The sequence below is a fragment of the Scophthalmus maximus genome, chromosome 7 (genome assembly GCF_022379125.1).
Source record: "Scophthalmus maximus strain ysfricsl-2021 chromosome 7, ASM2237912v1, whole genome shotgun sequence".
In the NCBI taxonomy this organism is placed as follows: Eukaryota; Metazoa; Chordata; class Actinopteri; order Pleuronectiformes; family Scophthalmidae; genus Scophthalmus; species Scophthalmus maximus.
In genome coordinates, this window is record NC_061521.1 from 18,995,770 (window position 1) to 19,018,438 (window position 22,669).

Below are 22,669 nucleotides of genomic sequence, written 5' to 3' on the forward strand. Positions count from 1 at the left end.
CGCATGCGCACACTCTCTGAGTCTTTTCTTTTTCCCTTTTACACTTCCAGCTTTTACTCTCAGAAGACTTAAAAACTAACTGCATAGACAGTCACCTGTGCACGTCAGCCACCCCATGCCTCTGAACCATTTCGGTCAAATGCGTGCCCCAGCAAGGCAATTAGTAGCGCTCAGCTGTGTGTGTGCGCCCGCTGGAATCAGAAGAGGTGGCAATCTGCCTGGTCCAATCACAGGGCTGCGGACAGTGGCTTGTAACTGTGTGTATGCTTTCTGTATGTGCGTGATTAAGACAAGCTGTTGTCATTAGCGGGGTCAAGTCTCAACCTCTGACACTGCATATAATTTACATTTCTGCTATCCCAAAGCCTGCAGGCATGTGTAAGGGAGAGTGAGAAAAGCAGACTAGACAGATGCCGCCCTATTTTTCAGCTGCTATAACACTTTGTTTGTGTCATTTTTTTTTTGCTTCTGCTACACCTTTTGCCTTCATCTCTGTCTGAGTCAGACAATATGAAATGGATATTCCTCTCCCAGTCCAACATTATTGATCTGTTGACACAAAAAACCTCTCTGCCTCCTTCACACACTGCAGGAGCGCACCTAGCACCCCTACTGTCTCTCTGCCTCCCCCCCCTAACATTCTCCCTGGGCTTTCATGTCAAAAGGCGCGCACACACACAGACTCGGATACCTTCAGCAAATGCCAACACGTCTGTCCTCAGAGATAAGAACCTTATTTTCTTTGATACTATATTTAAAATGAAGGCTCGATACAAAAAAATAGTTTAGTCCACAAAAATACACCTTTGATGGACAACGTGCTTTTTTTTCTGCAAACATAAATTGATTTTTTTATTTCACCTTGTACTATTTATATTGCAGCATTACCTGCTTAAAACAAAAAGGAACTCTTATTTCCTCTCTGTACTGCCTCACTTTTAATAAGCAAAGAAACTCATGACCAAGGCTGGCACTCAACATGTAATATATTATTGATTGGTCAACCAGTATTATGACCCCTCAGCTCTGAAGCAGATGGCAGCAAGCTTAGACCCAAGGGTGAGATGGAGCTAATAGTGTGTCCTTGGCCAAGGTTAACCTCTACATCTCTACACTCTCTCACACACACACAGACTCCCTGATATAATTACTCCCAAAGTCCCTCAGCTCGGCCTAAAATGCAGCGGGTGCGGAATCGATGGCTCGTGGAAAATGACACACATCTGGAAGAGAAATAATAGGAGAAGGGAAGGTTTTGAGAAAATGAATTCGACTTGAACCAGTCCACATATACCTTGGTTGTTTTGCATTATATAATTTAAGCGCTAGAGATTGAACATCTTCGGGTCTGAAGGAGAAGCAAACAAAGTTGAGAACAGGAAACAAAGGAAAATTAAGTGAAATCGGTGGAGGAAGAAAGAAAGTGGAAGGGGAGGGACTTTGCAGGATCAAGCGAGGAGTGGATGTTCAGGGTTATGTGCAATGAGATCCAGACGGCAAATTGATTATGGAGCAGAAACACTAATCTGCTGTCTGAGACCCATATCACCGCCACAGTCAGAGCGTCCCCACAGGACCGCAATCTCACACCCACACGCATCTTTCCCAGAACTCCTCATCAATACGATCCCCTGCTTCTCCTCAAGCCTCTCGACATAGGTACTCCATGCCTGCCAAGATTTGTTCTCCTCTGAATATCAATCTAGCTCTACTACCCTCAGCCCAATGCTCACACCCTCCTGCCTCCAATGTGTTGCAATGCAAATTTCACTTGCATTACTCCCCCTCACTTCCCTTGCAATCCCTGTCCCTATCGTACACCTTTTATGTGTTTATCTTTTTATTTGCATATGTAAATGTATGAACTCTCCTCATTGGCAAATCAGCATAAATCATTTGTGTGTGCGTATACATGAAATGATGTGTCTAGTGTTGTCATATAAGCTATGCTAGCATCTTATTGTGTACTATGATATTGTGTGTTTGAAATAATTCAAAGCAACAATTAAATTAAGATTTATTTCTCGAAGTCCTGGCACAGTCTGAGTCCTTGGTGATCTCATAGGGCCACGTTGCATAAATAGTTAGCATAGCCATGCATAATTACAGTAGAGGAGAGCTTCTCCCACTATCTGAACACACATAAACACACACACACACACATACACACACACAATGAGGGATGAGGAGAAAGGAATTATTGCTGCAGTAAAGTTTTAATTCCAGAAACCCACTTTTATGTCGTCTCCTGAGATGGTGTGCATTAGAGGAGAATGGATTGAAAGACAGTGAGACGGTCAATGAGAGAAAAAGAGTTGCACACTAAGGAATTCCTCTCGCTGGACTCAAATTTCCTCTTCTGTTGTGACTTTGGAAAATGTATTTTTAGAGGACATGGAGAAGTATTTCCAACCCTTGGGGCAAAGTCCACCTGTCAACCAGAGGATAACATCATGGCTAATATTTCACCATTCTAACAATCATCTCATGTGCTGACTAAGGTTGTTGCAGTTGTCAGTGTTACCAGTTTAAGATAATTGAGGCTCTGCAATATCTTACACGCTAAATGGCGTTGGTGTTGTTATTATTATAATTTTTTTTACAAACACCTCACTGGTTAGTTTTAAATTTAAAATGGTACTGGCAATTCCTACACCGGATCTTTTCAAGTGAATTTTTAGTGTCCCTCATTCAGACAGACAATCTGACAGTTTAGAAATGACACAGAGTGAATTTTTTTAATCTTTTTCTCCTCAAGACTCAAGATTTTTGTGACACGTGCTATTCTTGATAGCTTGAGAGTTTCTGTTCTAAATGTTTAATCTATCCAATCCATGCAGCAGATATGTTTTGAACAGTTGAAGTGTCATGAACACTTCCTGTCCTTTACCTCTATTTCGTTTGATTTTCAATTTTACATATTGAATTTTGGTCCAAGTCATTGCATTTTAAGTCCATACTTGTAAACTCCTTCCATTGTATGCTCACTAGCAGATGGGAGCAACGGGGCAAATCGCTCACCATGTCTCACTGAGTGAAGGCTGTAGACCACCCTCGATCATGTTGAACATCCACAACCAATACAAAAACCAACCAAGGAAAAGGGGAACTGACAGTGAGGCCAAATGGGTGGGACACGGCTTATCATTCTGTTTGAGCTGCTTGCCCTTCACTGGGTCAAATAGATGAGTTGAGTGAAGTGGAGAAGTGTCAGGAGAGTGTGGTCAGAGGACACTGGACAGAGCCCAGAGATGAGGGCCTGGAGGGATTGAGTTGCATTTCCTCTAATTAAAAATGTATGTCGCCTCATACAAAAGGAGCCTTTGTGCCTTTCTCTCTCTCTGTGTGTGTGTGTGTGTGTGTGTGTGTGTGTGTGTGTGTGTGTGTGTGTGTGTGTGTGTGTGTGTGTGTGTGTGTGTGTGTGTGTGTGTGTGTGTGTGTGTGTGTGTGTGTGTGTGTGTGTGTGTGTGTGTGTGTGTGTGTGTGTGTGTGTGTGTGTGTGTGTGTGTGTGTGTGTGTGTGTGTGTGTGTCCACATGCCCTTATTCAATAATTTAAAAGGTTTCAGCTAGATGCATCTGTATCTGTTTTCCTGTGTGTAAGGACCAGCTGCTTGTTATGGCTGGACCAAAACCTCATTGATACACCTACTCCTCTGTCTCTCTTAAATTCAAATTCACATTCAAACTACAATGGCACTCAGTTGAGCGCCAACCGCCTCCAAAGCCCAACAGTCCCCTTAAATCCAATCAAGCCGCACCAAATTGCAAACACTCATAGATATCAGTTCCCTAAATATCCCATAAAATATCAATATCCATTATAAAAAAATGTCAAAAAACTTCCCAAACCTTGCAAAGTTAAAGAAAGATATAGTCCTGTATCTTCCCCTTTGTCCGGATCCGCACCAATATCAAATGGGTTCTTTCTTGGCCCATGTTCCACCTATTCACCAAGTTTATTGGAAATCCTTTCAACCAACAAACCAACCAACCAACAAATGGACAGGGGCGAAAACAATAACCTAACCTTTAATTCACTTTATCGACATGACAGATCCGAGACCTATTCTCCCAATGCAGTACAGAAAATTGACAATCAATTCACAGATCACTATAAATGTACAATATTATGCAAATAGAAACCATCATAGCAAATACAACCTAACTATTACCTTCTGTCTTTCTTTCTTTCGATTTTCTTAACAACCGTTCGTCCAATCGACTACAAACTTCCCGGGCCTTTTGTAAGGACCAAAGAAAGTGCAGTGTTGACTGTAAAGTTGTTTTCGACAGGCAAGAGATTCTTCCATTTGTGCTAAGACAGCACAAATTCAGTTTTCTCCCCTTTCTTTCTCCGTCTCTCTTTCTCTCCCACTCTCGCTGCCTCTGTTTTCTTGTCTTTTCTGTCTCTTGGCCATCACCATTCCACAGGGGGTGGATCTGAGGTCCCACATCAATGCAAAGCACACAAACCAAACTGATAAAGAGAGAGATATGCATTTAGATGATAAGAGACTATAAACATGCATAATTCATGCCACTAGCACAACGTATCTCCAGTTTTTTTTTGTTTTTTTAGACGTCATTCAATTGTATGTGAGAACTTTTTGGTTATGAGTATAGAGAGGAGTGAGAGAAGTGGTGTTAGAGGAACAATTTTGTAAAGGATAAGTGTGTGTACGCTTCAGTTGACTTTGTCTTTTGTGTTGACTAATGGCAGGTATTTGTGTCTCTCGAAACTTTTCCTGAATACAAATTGGGTAATTTGCTTACAAAAAGGCCTCTGGTTTAGAGTTAGGGTTGGTTTAGCACTATCCATCTATTTCACTGTTTGCATGTGGGAGCCTCTGGATTCCATCTGAACCTTGGAGTCCAATATGATGGTTCATAGAGCAAATTGGGGAATGGAGGTCGTCTAATTGAATATCCTATTAAAGTGGTGTGTACGAAAAATGACTGCGCACCACCTGTCATAATGCGAAAAGATACCAAACAGGTAAGACTATATTTGTGAAATAGACAATGTCAGGTATGAGAGAAACTCCTTCTTTTGATATTGGATTTGACTGCAGTGCGATTGCCAGCTGATAAGTATTTCAGCATTTTGAATTCGTAGGTCTGGATTATACTTTAGTGCATTTCCTTCAGTACAAGCCTATGAGGGCCAGTGGCACCGTGTACAGAGATTTGAACAGAGCCGTAAGAGTGCTTCCAGTATTGATCTACTGTGTAGATAGATGCGAGGGCTGTGCCAAGTGCTGTGTGTGTTGTCTGTGATCCCAGGATGCAGAGAGTCAGCGTTAAGTGCCTGTGATGCATTCAAGGCTGTAGTGCGGCAGAATCGGGTTACGACTGTGTTTGTGTTGAGCCTCAGAGCCCATTGTGCCTATGAATAATGGATTGTTAATTCATGTGTGTAAAATACATCTCTCTCCCACATACCTTTTCTTGCCTTTCTGCTCCGTTTTAGTTTTGTTTGCTGTATGTGTGCAAAGGTGTGTTTCTACTGACACAGAAATTAAATCTGCGTTTAATGTGTTTTAAGTGCTGAAGGTCATTTTTATTTTAGAGCAAGATCTGCATAGTGACGTTATACCGCGTGAAAACGAGTGATTGTCGGTTTTGTTCTGCTGACATTGAAAAAGAGAGATTTAACAATTTAACAAGGAGCACCACAGGACTCTTTAAATATTCATATTTGTTGAACTCTTGCCTTAGAGTATTAAAAAAAAGTCTAGGCTGTACAGTAATGGGTTGAGAACCCCTTGCAATTCATATTTCACATATCTGATGCTCTTAACCAGAGGGAATTTGTGCAAGATAAGATAGTAGACATTTGTGTTTTAACATCAGTGGAGGCTTCTGAATTATAAAGACATGCAAGGAACAATGTGGTAGGAATTCAGTAGCGGTATATATGGTGATTTTTTGACAATGACACTGAGCACAGGTATGGTGTAACCAGGCTGCAGAGACGTTATTGCACTCCAGCATTGGAGATGTGGGGCAACTGCTGAAGAGAAAAGATCTACAAAAAAAAATGGACGGGGGTGTTGTATGGAGAAATAGACTAAGCTTTCTGGGCAGGTTGGTAATACAGAAAGGGACAGGCATGAAAAATAAAAGAGAGCATGGCTATTAATATTTCACAAGCCTCCAGTGCACAAGACAGCAACAATAGGTTAGTCTCTGATGGTGGACTTCACTTAGCTTCCTGGTATGAGCATTTTGTCTCTGCAGTGGTCCATGTTTTCTCATATCTGCTTCTACAAATACGCTACAGGATAACATTGAGCTATCGAACACGTAGCTCAGTGTTCAACATCGCACTGAGTCACTTAGACTGACAAGCAACAATACATTTTCTCAGGTCTCGCGTTCCTTAACTGTCTGTGACAGTAAATTAAGTAAATTGTGTTGCGTCGTCATTATCTACATCCATTATTTACGAATGCAGAACAGCATTTCTATGTGCTGCAATCCTTTTTCCCCAACCTGCCCTGGAAAATAATTTTTCTCTGCACCTGCTCGTTAAATTACTCACGTATATTTTTCCAGCTGTCCCAACTCATAATCACATTGTCACAGAAGCCTCTGCAGTTTGTGTGTTCTGTTGAGAGAAAGGCTGCAAGAGTTGGTATTAAAAAATGATGAATTCAAATGTGTTAATTACGGCTCACTTTCTCCTTCCAAAAACAGATTCTGTTGTTAGTGTGTGGATGTTGTCATTTATGCATGCATGCAATTATTTGCGGAGACGAGAGATATAAAAGAATCAAGAGGACATGTATGAGGGAGTTCTGTTAAGGAGAGAAACAATGCCTGCATTCTGATGCTTCCCGTGTCCACCATTTTAATTAAGCATGTTAGCAGGCCAACATTTGCCAATTAGCAAAGTGCAGCTGAGATTGATGGGAACGAAAGTTAGGCCTGTATTTTTGACCTGATGACAGCCCCAGGGAAAACATTCTGGGGCTCACAATTCTAGGGATTCTTCTTCATGGGATTCACGTCAGAACCAAATATAGCAATTCAATGAATAGTTGTCGAATCATCAACTACAGATGTCATTGCCGTGTTGGCGCCTGGTGACGATAAATCACCCAAATCATTAGAGTTCATCCTCTGGAGAATGTGAGTGTTCGTACAGAACAATTAATCCAGTAGCTGGTGTGATACCAACTTTTATGGGCCAAAATGGTGGATTGAGCAACAGATCAGATCTACGCCGCCAGTGCGACTAAATTTACATGTCAGACAACCACGTTCTCTTTCAAACAAACCATACAGTCCCTGGTGTTCTATGATTTTGGTACTTTTCAACTGCTTAACTACACAATTGTTTTTTCAACTGAAATCTCCACCTCAGGAAATTAGCACCTGTCAATCAGCCAGTTGCTAATTGGTCTGATGACGGACATGTTGCATGCTGTAGGGAATCTGCAGCTGCTTCTGAATTTAGTTGAGAAAACATTAATTGGCTTGAGTAAGGCTCAAATTACCCTCTGTAAACTAGGTTGACGAGGACATTTCCAAAGAAGGCGATCTTCTGTTGCTTTGTATCTTGTCCTGGAATTATTTCCATTTGCAAACAGGAAGTATAGGTTCTCTGGCAACTCTTCACATACAGTATTCTCTCTCGCACGTCCTTTTACACTCGCTCTCTCTTTCACACACACACACACACACACACAAACACACACACACACTCTCTGTGTGATATATCCACAGGGCAGATTGCCATAGTGGATCTGTAGAGATTTCGCCTTGCACCCTATCACGCATGCAATGCTCCTGCACACACAAGTGAAAGTGCTAAAAAAAAATGTCACACTGTGTATCAACATTCATTATTCATTTGGAAATCGCAACTAAACATGACACACACAGTCACACGCACACACACTTGCATGGTTAGGATAATTAATGGAAAGACAAACAACATAGTCTATTCTCAGACCAGACAGGAAGATGCTACTGCTATGCTTCCCCAACCACACACACACACACACACACACACACACACACACACACACACAAACGCATATTGTGTAACCCTTTGGGTGGAATTGCAGGTCTGATTTCAGCTTGGTGGAGATGTAGGAGGATGATAGTGGCAGGCTGAACCAAGGGGCAATGAATCAGTGTCCTATCAAGCCTGCTGCCGTAGGTATGAACTGTCAACGCAGAACCAGCTCTAGCACATACACACAGCGTTAAGAACATCTCCCTTCCACAGCTGGATATAGCAACAACGTCGCAGCACATGCCTGGCGACTCAGCGGGGCCGTTGTCAGGGTCACTCTCCCTCTCCCAGTCCAGAGTTCGTCCTTCTGCTCAGTTATTCTCCAAGTGAGGGAAGGGAGGAGTGCGCGAATGTCGGCATGTTTAATTCAGCGGCTTCAAGACAAGCCCTGTCACCATGTAGATTTATAGTGCAGGCTAGAGAGGGATGAGGAGATGGTCGGGATTTAACAACCCCAGGATTCTAATGGGAGATTTAGCATGCACTTTACAAAATCACCTTAATCCAGCGTTGGTCTGTGAAGGGAGGGATGTGAGCGAAAAATTAATTGCTTTTTTTTCTGATGGGGGTCTGAGTTGGGCTTTTGAACCATGAGTGTGCTCACTGGTCGTTTTTTGTAAACCTTTAAGTATCTCTGCTTTTTGATCTTTGTGGAACTGTGTTAGAGGCGGATTTTTGCATGTTTTAATTAGAAATTGAATTGAGTTGAATTTACCTGTGGTTACAGATAAAATCCATTGCCAAATGAACGGCATGCCTCTTGATTTTAAAAAAAGAAAGAAAAAGAATTATGATGAAATTGCTTCCAGTTTCCTGATGATGAAATGTCTAATAGAGGCTTGGCAGGTTTTTATGGCTGCTTTTTTCACAGGATGCATTAGTACACATAAAACGTTATTAGTCAGGGAGCACTGGGGAGCTGTCAAGCCCCGTGCCTGTGTTTCACTTTGTTGCAATGTTTCATCTTATGCTACGTCCACACCGGACGCAGCGCGAATTACGTCATTACAATGTTGCTTCTGCAAGAACACAAAAACAGATTTCAGCTCAGATGAAGCCCAAACTAGTTTCAGTTTTTACAGCACTGTCTGCAAAGGCTCATACTTTGATATGTGTTACAGAACACTATTTGCATTTGCACTTTCTTTGTGGTACAGAAATCATAAAAGTTAATCCTTTTTTGTTGCAAGAGGAAGACGTTTATATTTTGCACCCTGAGGAAAGTCCTTTACTCCACGGTGTGGCGAACATTTTGCAGAGAAAAAAGCAGTGAGCGATGGACGAGGCGAGTGAGACTTTTATCAGCTGAGATGAGAGTTGTGATAGTCAGGAGCCCAGGTTTTCTGTGCTGTCTGTCTGGGCGTCCTTCACACTGAGGGCTTGGATGACAGGGAGGGGGGAGTTTTCATGTGACAGAAGGCTTTGCCTAATGGCCAGTCTGTTCCCCAACTCTGTCAGTTTTCCTCTGTCACACTCTTTTCTCTCCCCTTTTCCTCTGCTCCTCCTTTTCCCACGGCCATATGTGCATCTGACAGTCCTCCATCTCTGATGGAGGACAGTGCAGACCAAGGAGGAGTCCATGTCATCGCTCCAAGTGTGCTGTAAACAGGCTGTTAATTTAAAAATGTCTCCAGAGCCATCCAGATCCCGAGACAGCTCGTCGGGGCACCTGGGCAGTCCAGTGATTTAACGTGGCGCCGGCGTTCTGCTGTTAGTGAAGGGGGTTGTTTGAAAGAGGCAACAGGGGGCGGCTTTGCCAGCCTGCCAAGTGTGTGGGTGCTGCTGTGACCAGTCAGTCTTCATAATGGATGTCTGGCCATGGGGCAGAGCCAGCTCAGTGGTCACCTGACAGACTGTGCAGATCGGGCTAGGAAAGACTCCCTGAATCGATGGTGTCTATGGAGACCACAAAGGGCAGCGAGGGACAGAAAGGAGACGTGGGTAAATGAGGGGAAAGATGGGAAGAAAAAGTCAACAAAAAGCAGATTGAAAAAATACAGGAATGTAGGGAAGGAAGAATGTAGGGAGAATTAAATAGAAGGGAGAGTGAGGGACAGTGTAGGTGCTCAGTATTCTTTACCTGCGAGCCGATGCTTTCTGAAGGACAGATAAAAGTTTATCTCTCCACTGTGTTTGTCTCCCCTTTCCTCACTCTTGTGAGCTTCAGAGGAGTAGTATTTACTACGGAAATATCAAATAGTTGCCCTCAAGTTGGCCAATCTGAGTGTAGGCCAAGCAAGTTAAAATACGGGGTCTACCGATCATTTCTCCAGGGGTTAATGTCCACATGCTAAGCCACCTCTCACCTCGCCTCGATGGAAAGATGACGTCCCAAAGTTGAGTGATTTGGATGAATATAGTGTCGAAATTCTGGCTCTGCAGTAATTACGCATTAGAAATTTTATGCTTAGTGTCAAATGTCCCATCTGCATTTGGAATACACTGGTTAAATCTCCCTGACACTCTACAATTTTCTGAAAAATAAGATAAATGATAAGAACAAAGGGAAATTAAAAGGTGATTTTCTTCAAAAGGAGATTGAGTTGGACTCAAAATGTATGTTTTGAAATAATTCACAGTATTGCTCATTTTTTTTTTTTTAAGATTTTTAGCTCAGGCTTGAGCAAATTAAAATTTTGCATTTCTTTGTTAATGGTTGGCTTTTATTGATGGGGTCATTTTCAGTTATTGAAGCATTGGTTAAGCTTTTAGCAGTTTTGTAGAACCCTGCTGCCTCTTTTGGCAATAAAAAATGTATTCTAAGCCATTAACAGATGGCCTGTTACCTCTGTTGCGCTCTGTAAACTCAACTCTGAGATTGTAAAATTTTGAGCAGCCCAACTCGAGGGTTATGGGTCTTGTCTCTTTGACAGTGAAACTCCAAACAATAGCATTCACAGCGAGGCCATGTATCCTGCTGCATAAACATTCTGTGGGTTTCTTTATGGATCTGAGTTTTACTGTGTTTTTTAAAAAGTGAATAGCTGCATATTTGTATGTATTTCAATTAAATAGTTGCAGAAAATGACACGGGTTTAAGCTCCTGAAGATCAGATCTGTTATTAGCAGACTGCATCCAACACGTCCGTACTATCTCACCTCTCTTTGTTATACAGTGGGGAACCATTAAGGCAATTTTATTATCTCCCCCTTGCTCTCCTATCAGGGATCTTCGTAACGTCATTCATTGCCATTTAATTTGTGACCAAGGGTAGTAGCTCTGGAAAATTGGAAAGCACAGTCCCTTGTCTGTGCTGTTCAGGGTAATCGTTGATTGTCAGATTGCATCTCAGTGAGAAAGAAGTTTTAAAGGGAGTATTACGGTGTACTTTGTCCACATGGTGGTCCACACACAGTCATAAACCCAAAGCAAGTGACAACACAGGGATGCTTATCTTCATGTTGAGGTCAGTTTGGATTTGACGTTTACAATGACGAGCAGTTTTATTTTTTGTGGACAGCATGCATGGGCAGTTCTACTCAATTAATTCCTCAATTGCCCTCCATGGCCACGGAAATTGGAAAATCACTAAATGAGCCGATGTAAGACTGAGACTTTATAGTGCTCTAATGCTCTTATCTGAATTGCTCTGCATTAATTCCTGTGTATGATTAACAGCAGGTACCTGTGTCGGGAAATGAGTTCATCCAACCGCTCGCAGCTGCCGCAGCACCGACGAACCTGAGTGATTGTTCTGATTGGAGGAGCGTCGGCGCACAATTTCTTTCCGCATCGCTGACCTTTTCCGCCTCACTGTGCATGCAGGAGAAGGCATCCCCAGCATATTTCTGGCATCGTGTAGTGATTTTGACTGCACGCCATCGTGGGTACGCACCGCACTTCCTCGTGTACATTTTTGAAATAATGGCATGCATGAACATGAGTTTGAATGGGGGCTACTTGAGGCGATACATCTGGTGGATGATTAGATGGATTTATCCTAGCCGCTCCCGTTTTGCTCTGATGAATAAGCCGCGCTGCTCACAAAGGGTCATATTAAACAGCCCCTGGCTCCCTGTCCCCTGTACCATGATGCATTGCCCTGTTGTTGTGCCTTGTCTCTTTGCTTCCTCCACGAACTGATTGAGTCTTTGGAACAGCATGGAAACACCACAGGGTGCTGCATTGTCCCAGTCCCAGTGAACAGTATGAATAGACCAGTGACTCTGAAAGAAGCAGACTGTCACTGTTTGTAGCAGTCAGCTCAGAGTGTGTGTCACAGAGTAGGATGGGAAGCTCTCTCTGTGATCAGACTCATCTTCCACTCATTTTCCGGCTCTACAGTCAATAATACATTTCTTGTAATCCGGGTTTAGATCATACATTTGTTTGGATTTGAGAGATTTTCATCCTAGAATGAAATTACATCGGAAGAAGTCTTGTGTTTTCTTCAGAACTGATGCAAGAGAAGACTTATCTTGCCTTGATCAGGCTGAGTTTGGATATTAAATTGTAGCAGCATTTATTTTCAGTGTGTACAGTGTGTTATTTTTCTTTGGGAGAATATCGTCCGCAGCCCAATAAATCACTAGCTATGTAAACAGACCCAATGATTCTGCATCTGTGGCTCAACGGGAGTCGCTGCACAGATGTGGTCTATAAAGAGATTTTTACGGATTCATCATTAACATGCCCAGGGAGTTTTGAAACCCGTGTAGATTTTTCTTCCATCTCACGGAGGATGAAGAGTGTTGTGGTTGTTTTCTTTGTCTCGAGGCGTATCATTAGTATCAGGAATTACAGTGTGTGCGAACTGTGCATGTGTGTATGACTGCATTAGGGGAAGTTAGACATGGCTACAGTTTTTGCTTAAGGAGATAAAATTCTGGAAAGCCATCTATTTTTATTTTTTTTGTATGTTAACCTTAGGCTATCAAGTTGTTTAATATAAATCTGGGCAAAGCAGAGCATTTTCTACAGCAAACAAATACAACATCAGTTGTGTTTTGAGGGGAGTGTCCTCCATCCAATGTCCACATGTGACCTGCTTATGTCACATTTCGTAACTGTCAGTTAATCAAATCGAATAGCATCAGTTATTCAAACGTGCGTCCTAAGAGAGACAGTTGTGAAACCGACCAACACCTGCACAGCTGGTAACACCTGTGCCCACATAGCAGCCTCTCACCACAGAATCTTAATAGAGTCCTCGCTCCTTTAAAAAAAAAACTGCTGTCACGCTCGCCGAGGATTTCTCTTCCTTCCAGGGCAGGGCAGAAACTCAGTGTCACGAAGAACATGGTGTTTAATACATGAGATGTATTTTAATAGAAATAAAACAGGTTCTGGATGAAATGAAATTGCCCACAGGTTAAAAGAAATAATGGGAATTTTCAAAGAATAAGAACTGTAACAATTTACATGATAATCAAGCATGAAAAGGTGTTAGAGAAGTGACAAAAGATTTCACTGACCTCTCCATAGTCTTGTCTCCTCGGGTTCTTTATTTTGAAGTCTGAAAAGCCTTGAGTGCAGATCATGGTTACCTTTACTTTTTAAAATAACAGACGGGCTACGTCTGATGATCACAAGGGGCCAACCCAGTCACGCTTTGAAGGTAATCGCTTGGATTTTAAAATAGTCCCGTTCTAAAAAAAAAGGTAACCTGTGAAGCGTCAGTAGAGTCACGACAAAGTCCTCTTCCTTATATTTTTTTTGGCAATGAAAGCCTGAGCAGCTGAATTTTGAATGAGCTGAAGTGATTCTAAGTTCATTTTGCCTGCAGAGAGAACAAAGTGAAATGTGACAAGATGACAGTACGGACGCTTTTAATGTTGTTGTTTAGTGGGCGTCTCTAATCTGTGTTATATTACATAAAGAGCGGAAATAAGTGACAATCCGCATCATACTGGTCCACAGTGTTAACTTTGCCCAAGATTTATGCAATCTGCAGTTACAAAATAAGATGAGGAGCAATGCTTAATGATAATAAAAGCCATATTCTCAAATACAATTTTTATGCTTCTGAAGAGATAAACTGACAACATTGACTGTATACATTGTGCTCAGAATAACACATTAGGTGCATTATCTAATTTAACTGAGTTCATTTCTGAACAAGGTCGCCTAACGATAGATTACAAAAAAAAAGACAACCTAGTACAAACCCCTGGGCTACACCCCAGAAATCCTGGGTGTGCGTCAAAACCTACTGCATATTCTCCCCACTCAAAGACCTGTCTCGAAACTTTCAGATTTAAATGATTTTCAAACTCGTCAAGGGAAACACACTGAGCATCTATCAAGGACAGGAAGGACGGCGTGAGCTGCTGTTTAAAATGTTGTGCCTGGAGGAATAAAACTGATGTCAGTTGCTAAAGTTTATCATTATTATTACCTCTGCCAAGGAGGTTATGTTTTAATGGCCTGTCTGCCTGTCTGTCTATCTGTCTGCCTGTCTGCCTGTCTGTCTGTCTGTCTGTCTGTCTGTCTGTCTGCCTCTCTGCCTGTCTCTCTGTCTGTCTGCAGTATTACTCAAAAACTATTGAAGCGATTTCTGCGAAATTTTGTGGAGGGATGGGCCATGGCCAAGGAAGAACCCAATTAAATTTTGGATTGGATCCAGATAAATGTGTGGTGTGCAATTGCATGTTTTAGACATGCTTCAATCACTGTACATAAGTATTACCTAGTATACTATTTGTTTTTATGTAAGTATAATCAACTCTAAAATGCTTTATCTCCCTTAAAATAAACAGATTTAATAAAAGGTTAAGAAAATATCATCATTCCTGTTAAATAAGTTGTTCTTGCACATGCCCACACTATATTCAAAATTAGAACTTTGTAATTGAGGTGTAAATGTATTTTAAAGTTCTTATGCACTTTTGGAGTATTTTAATGCCCATTATTGGACCGGGGCAGTGAAGAAGGACAGTAAATGCAGGGAAAGAAAGTCGGGGAATGACACGTAGTAAATGGTCCAGCTGGTCTAGAGTTGAACCGGGGACCTGCTGCTCAAGGCATATGTGCCCTAACCGTTCAGATATCCGGCTGCCCCATGACTGTGGAATTTGAATAGGAACTCCTGAAAAATATATTAGTTGTGGCTGTCTCACATCAGTTCTCTCTCGTGCCCTAACCTCAGCAACAATTCCCAATGAAGATGGTGTCAGTTCTCTCTGAAACTCTCATAAAGTGTCTTTTCCCTTTCGTATGCCATCCTCCACCTCTTTGACTCGCTCCGTCCTTTGTCCTCCATGGTTTTTCCTTCACATTTCTCCTTGTTAGGACACATCCGTCTGTGGAAAAAAAAAAGCAGGCTGGATCAACACGGTACAACGTGTTGGGAAGATCAGAGGGGTTGCTCTAAATGAAAGGTGTGTGTGCAGGAGCCATTTCTAAATTACACATCCCTAGACAGGTCTCCCAGATGAAAAGAAGGACCATAAATCCATAGAGAGAAGAAGGGACGTTGAGACAGAAAGAGAAAGATGTAAACCTTTCCAGGACATAGGCCAATTAGATTCTGCAGAGCATTAATAATAACCTACAGTATGACTTCTCTTTTTTTTTTTTCAAGATTAGATTGCTTTCTACAAATCGATACCTGTTTTTTTTCAACCCCTCTCCATTCCTCACATCATTAAGGGTATGCACCACTTTCTCCCCCTCTTTCACTCCTTCATATCATCTATTTTTCCACATCACAGTCATCTCTAGTCGCAGAGCTGTTTGCAGTGTTAAATCATCCTGCATCAGCGACAAGTTTTACTCCATTAAGTGGTGGCATAGTGCACTGCTTCACCAGAGATTGAGGGTAAGAGCGAGGGTCTATCAATAACCATTAAGGATCCTCTCTCATTAGACCAAACCTCAAAGGCCCCCAGGGCTTGAGAAATGGGCCCTGTCATCTTATGTGATGGAGTACACTTATATGGCATCACTGGAAAATGCAAATTGCAAAAGTTATTTTCATACCGCCAGTGTTGTGTACACAGCCTCACTCTCATTTAACCTTTAAATGTTTGCTTAATCAGGAAGAACCTCACTCCGCTATCACCAGCCCCCAGTTTGCTCTTCGGCTCCTTCCTTTTCCCTCTCTCCATCTATTGACACACACACATACGCCGTAAAAAACAATTCAGCATATAAGACACTGCTGAACGATTATTCTTGTGGCAATGAGGCTGGATCAAGCTTGCAGGGCTGCCACAGCGCGACGGGAGTGTTTCCAGATGATGACTTAGGAGTCCTGCCGCTTCTCTGCCAAGAGCAGGGAATTCAAACTCAATCAGGGCGTGGACGCCTCCCGCCTCCGTGTCCCATAGAGCTCGGCGGGGTTGAGGCCAAAAACAGGAATAGCAAGAGAGAGACAAAAGCCAAAGTCAAGGCAGCATCATGCACAATCCCTCCCTCCCTCTGATTCTCCTCGCGGGGAGCCAGAGGTTTTACCCTCCATGAGCGATGGGTTAATTTTAGGGTTATTGGAGAAACTTCTCTTGTCTCACTGAGCAAAGTGACATTGATAAGATTCGCTTTGTTCTACTCTCTTATCTCTCCTTCTTTCTCCCTCTCTCTCTCTCTCTCTCTCTCTCTCTCTCTCTCTCTCTCTCTCTCTCTCTCTCTCTCTCACACACACACAAACAGAAACAGAAACACAACCCTACACACACACACACTCTTCCAAATTCCCACACAGTGTTGTCTAGCCGTCCCCAGTGAGCACTGCCAGTATGTTTCACCGAACCCCAGACAGCGATCTCTGCAGCTCGCCTCTCAGTCCTGAGCTCGCCCCTGTCCGCAGACCATGGTCACACCAAGGGGAGGAGGCGATGATCAATAATGCATCGACTGCATTAAAAGCTGATGAATAAGTCATGGACGGAAAGAAACCCAGTCGTGGTTCGGGGACACACACACACGCACACACACATGCACACACAGAAAGGTGATCTTTTACTTAAGCCAGGGGAGATGAACAGTCAGAAAAAGAGACCAAAGCGAGGCCTTTAACTGGTAGGAAAATTTATCACCCACCCACTGACATTTAGTCGCATGTTGAAGCTCCGCTCTGTCTTTTCTATCTTCCACCCCCTCTATTCACTGCCATTCTCTCTCTCTCTTTCAAGTAATGGCATATTTTCCCTGTGGGTGGAATAAATAAGTTAATACATGTGTCCTAAGGCTTAGCAGGGACGATCTGAATATAAATAGTTCAATTTGTAGTAGAGACCTTGCTTTGTGCCATATGAATATATTTGTTTCTTTTCCTTTTTTTTTTTTTTTTACAAAGACCTGGGTGACTGTTTTGGTTGACTGGAGATGCAAGATGAAATTGCCTTACACAAATAAGTTTTTACCCCAAACCCTGTCTCGGAAAAGGATAGAGCCGTGCGATAGCGCAGGGCTTATGGCTCAATGCAGACGTGTGTGTGTGCGCGCGTGCGTGCCGTGCCGTGCCGTGCCGTGCCGTGTCGTGCCGACAACAAAGACGTGAACGGAGTCTGTGTGACGCTGTAGACAATTTGAATACCGAGTCAAATGTATGTGGTGGATGAAAAGTGCAGGTGGGAACTTTTGCCAAGATTTTGAATGGGAGCACTTGAATAATTAATGTCTCAGATGTTTGCTTAAGGGAAATGGCATAACCATACAGTAACTAACCTGGTATTTATATATATGTGTGTGTGTGTTTCTAACATTATAATTTTTCATCAGTGAGATGGCAACTGGTGCCAGGTTGTGTGTGTATATGTATGTTTCTGTTGTTGCTATACTTTGTTAAAAACCTAAAAGTGTTTATAGCCTGACCTCTAAGCATTTTTCTGAGTTGCACTGTTAAAGTCTGAAAGGCGACAAAGATTCTTCTCATGGGTGTACACGTGTTGTAGCATGCATCCTCGCATGCACACATATTTGTGATTGCCCTTTCATGAGATGCCGTGTGGCAAGTTCGTGTTGTGACGCTGTGCTCCTCGAGGAGGTGCAGGAGGAAGGGAGTCGAAGCAGCCCTTTTGTTTCTGCCAACAGAAGTGTGTCAGACGGAAAAAAACTCTGGGAGTGGTGCTCAGCGAGAAATATCGTCGCCCATTAACCAACATATAGGATTTTGGGGAGATTTAGGAGATCGGAGATTGTGCTGCATGTCGCAGAAAAACTGAGGCAATGGAGGCGGAACAGAATTGAAGCGTGTGCTCTAGTGGGAAGCATCAGAGAGGCAGTAATGGATGGAAATGTGTCCTTGACAGGGAGATGGGAGAAATACACACACTGACAGAATATCACACACAACACCAGCAGGTGAGCAAAGTTAAACAACATTAAAAGCCCCCAAAAAACATTGAACCCATGAATAATAGAATGCATTTTCTTGCATCTCTGGTGACCCTAACCCGCGGTTAACCACACTCAACCGTTCCATTTTACTTTGCAAACACTAAATGTGTAACATTACATTTCACTCTTAGTCTTATTTGAAATGGATGACTAACTGCCTCAAACAAAATGGCTGATGGATGAGAGAAAATTCAGGGTCCCCAGAGGATGTATCCCAATACATCTGGTGATTCCCGTGAGTCACATACATGAGGCTCACATTTGGGGGGGGGGGGGGGGGGGTTGTGGGTGAAATGCATAGACAACCATTGAATGGATTTGCTGTGGAACTTGGTAATTGCGTCCCATCCGTGTTCTCCTCGGGATGAATTTTAATAACTTCAGAGCACATTTACCTTTACATCTGGCTTCACTATCGGGTCAAAATTTTGATTTGTCCAAAATAACTGTGAAACTAATCATCGCCATCAGCATCAGCTGTTCTTTGTGTAACCTGCGAAGATATGTAAGCATTTATCACAGCCAGACAGAGCCCCATGAGTAGCTGTAGGGTCTCATTAGTGCAGTTTCGATTTCAGCAAATTAAACCAATTTGTTTTTTTTATACCTTGTTCTGAGAACTTGCGCATTGAACTGCCTTTTTCGCACCATTGCTAACTCTACCTGATCTCATTTCATTTCAAGCTCTCCATTCACTTCCTGTGTGTTTGTATGTATTGCAAGTTTTAAACCAAAGAAAAACTCAGAGACAGACTTTCCTTCTACTTCATTGCATGACACCAGCAATATATCTGGATTAATTATTGTTCTGGTACAGTAGACGACAGTACATTCAAATTATGAATGCTATATGGAACTCATAAGAAGTGTTTGTTTCAAAAGAGATTTTTGATTGTGGAAATTAAATCATGGCACGTACCCCCTAAGTGCATTGAAACTTATTAAATTAAAAAGCATCCAAAGTATGTTTACAAAAAAAACATGCTGATTTATTCTTTTGAAAATGGATGTGGTAGATCTGGGGCGGGGGGGGTCGTAACAAGAAAGATGATGGAGGGTAAAAAATAGACAAGTTACAGGAGAGAGTCACTTCTGAGGTGGGACCGCTGCTCCATCACCCTCGTGACATTGTCCAATTAGAGCATATGATTAGTGTAGACTGTCGCCAGTGAAAATGAATCTATCAGCTCGGCTCGGATTGCTACAGGTCCCCACAGTTGGGCTATCACTTTGTCTCTGTCACCGCAGAACTGCTAATATAAAACGGACAGAATGGATGATTTCTACTTAAGGCGCAGCCTGATTGAAACTGATTACATTTCACAAAGGTTTATTATATTCCCATGTTATGTGCTCATGGTGCCGGAGCTGTTTGTGTGGCTGCATGCCGGTGTTCTGCAAAGAGAAGAGAGTTGGAGAACCAAATCAAATATATCTACTGTACAGTATGTTTATTTTTTTTTTTCTCTCTCTTCCAGGTTACCAGAGCCGAGGGCAGCCCCCATCGACCCACGGGACTTTGAAGATGATGATTCTGGACCGTCCATGGACCACGCCCCCTGATAGCAGCACATCCCGCTCGCGCTGCGTCCACCTGTCCTTCACTGTCTGCTCCGACCGGCCGTCAGCACAGCTTGGCTGTCAGCCTGGACCTCGCTCTGTCAGCCGTCTCCTTTGTACCGCCCCGCCCCTCCCCGCTGCCCGCTGGCAGAGAGCTGACCTTGAAGGAGGCTGCTGTGACAAATACGGATGGCCACGTTCCTTTCTGCTCTCAAACCTTTTTATAATCCCCCCAGTAGCTGCTAACTTTCTTTAATTGAAGCACAAGAGTTCTGTGCAATCAATTACAGTCAGGCTCAGTTTCCACAGCCAGCTCATGCTGGTGAGCCTGGCCGACTCGGAGAGGAAGCCTGGGTAGGCAGCCGAGCGGAGCATCTGTTAAACCCAACAGATGTCAGGAGTGGGAAAATTCTGTGACACTCTGCGCTTCGCTCTTCATTTATTCAGAGAATCATTTTGGTTCGGTTGTTTCGACAAACACTTGTGGACACAGAAAGGGAACATTTGACGCAACGCCTTAAATCGTCAAGAGAATATATTAAAAATAAATTATAGGTGTTAGATTACTTATTTTGATTGTAAAAAAAAAAGAAAAAAGAAATGCAAGTGTCTCTTGTTTCTGTTTTATAATGTCGTCTCTGGTGCCATCACCCTCCTGCCCTAACCTCCTGATTCTTTATGCTTGTAGATTTCTTATTTTTCTTCTTGTCAGATCTATTATCCGAAGTGGCAGGAGTGGGGGAGGCATTTTGACACCCTCTGATTGGTAAATGTTGCTGAGTCTCTGTTAGGTGAAAATCGAAATGCAATTTGACTGTGCAAAGTAGTCCTCTCACAGCATCAGCTTCCTGTGTACTGTAATGTAAAGGACCATTACTCCCGGCCAATCTGCAGCGTATGACAGATTGTCGTTCAGACTAGCATATATAAAGTAAATGCACTTTCTACCTTGACCCGCTCAGCAATAGTTTTCCATCATGATGTACCACCGCAGGTCTGTCTGTATCAGCAGTTTGCTTTAATGTGATTGATTCTGTTGTCTTCGATTCAAAATTTCATTGAGATGAAGCCATGCCCACTTCGGTATTGATTAAGGTCATCGGTCGGTCGTTGGGGCCGGTCGTCAGAAACAGAAATGGGCGTCGTTGCTTCTAAACTGGGTTGGAAAAATTACAAATGCGGGACATGTTTAACAACACGACTTCACTACTGTAGCACTGCACAGAGACGTCTCCCCTGAGTTGCATGCCGACCCAAGGGGAATGATGGTGAATCAACAGCCTATTGAAATAACTCCAACAGCTCTTTCTTTATTCTAGTGTAACAATAGACAGGAGTCAGATTTTTATCTCTCCACTTTTCATTTGTCTTTTTTGTCTTGAATCTATAAATAAAGAGTCTGTTTCTTAGATTGACTGCTGCAGCTGACATTCATATATATATATATATATATATATCCACTTTAAGAACCACCCCTGCATTATTTATTTATCCTAGACACTATTGTCAGACAACCCTTAACCTTAAAAGACGTGATGATGGATGGAGACAGGAGGAGAGGCAGTGTGAAAGCGGAAATCAGAAATGGGAGAAATTCTGTCTCTTTCTCATTTTATTCTTTCATCGAAATTCAAAGCTGCAACCCATCCCGATAGGACTGGGAATAGGTGGTTTGGGAGCAAAGAGGGGCAGGAGAGCTCTCCATGGTCTCTGCTTCTCCAAAGATGCATTCAAATGCACACTGGTTTCATGCCTGCAGACCTAGACCAGCCAGAACCCACTTTTCATCTCGTAGCCACAATCAGAAAGCTTTGTCTCACCTCTGCCTCCCATTTTTCTTTCTCACTCCACTGCTCTTGCTTTGTCAGAATCACACTTTGTGGCACTTAATGGCTTCACACCTGCTCCCCACCTGCTAGAGCTGCTTTTTCCAGCCGAGAAGCATTTCTCAACATGTCCAGTCTCTGCACATTGAGATATTGACTCAGAGAAACTAATTTAGCCTGTTGGTCATTGCTATCCGAGCGCTAACACATGTGGGTTTGCATTCTCTTGTGAGTTTTCCTTTACAGAAATTATGGGGCTTAATGGTTTACCGCAGGATCCATTGATCCTCAGCATTACGAAGTCACTGCTGGCTGATCAAGGGATCAAGCACGTTAGCATCCCAAACCACTCAGAGATTTTATTTTGTCGCTTGTGTGCGTTTTAGTTTGGCAAAAGTGATTTAAAGCACCAGTGTGTAATTTTCTGGCAGCATCTGGTGGTAAAGTTGCAAACCGCAACCAACTGAGAAGCCGACAGGGGACACTTTATGGTGGCGCACCGCTGATTCCATTTCCAGTTTCCGGCAGCGCTGAAAATTCAACGAGAATGTGATCTATTCTGGACCGTTTTGGGCAACAACCGTATTCAACACGACGCAGCAAACATGGGGACTCACACGGAGGTCGAGTCCACCTCATGTAACTATATTTAACTCATTCAAAGTTGACGAAAAAACATTGTTTCTTTGTTGCAGGTGATTATACGTATATGAACACACAGTTATCGACAATATATTCAATTTCTGTGAATAAGTTCTTCTAAATATTACACACCGTTGCTTTAAGTTAGATGGGAAGAGGCACAGCAACAGATACAAGCGCCTGGCCTGAGAGGGAGAGGCTGATTTCAGCGAACAATCATTAACCCGTCATCTGTGGTGGAGGCCAATCTGATCAAGGAAATAGTAACAAACCCGAGGCTCGGGGCAGTGTGCCTGTTGTCTACGGAGGAAATGGAGAGGAGAAGATTGTCTGAT

At 42.8% G+C, this 22,669-nt stretch overlaps 1 protein-coding gene across 4 annotated transcripts in view; it reads left to right on the forward strand.

Annotated features, from left to right (window-relative positions):
- Positions 1 to 21,275, forward strand: part of trim44 (tripartite motif containing 44) — a 38,112-nt gene extending 16,837 nt beyond the window's left edge. For all 4 annotated transcript variants that reach the window (XM_035641411.2, XM_035641413.2, XM_035641410.2 and 1 more), the window contains one exon: positions 19,785 to 21,275. In XM_035641411.2, the coding sequence (XP_035497304.1) occupies positions 19,785 to 19,869 (85 nt within the window). In that variant the 3' untranslated portion in view covers positions 19,870 to 21,275. The remainder of the gene's footprint in view (positions 1 to 19,784) is intronic.
- The last annotated feature ends 1,394 nt before the right edge of the window (positions 21,276 to 22,669 follow it).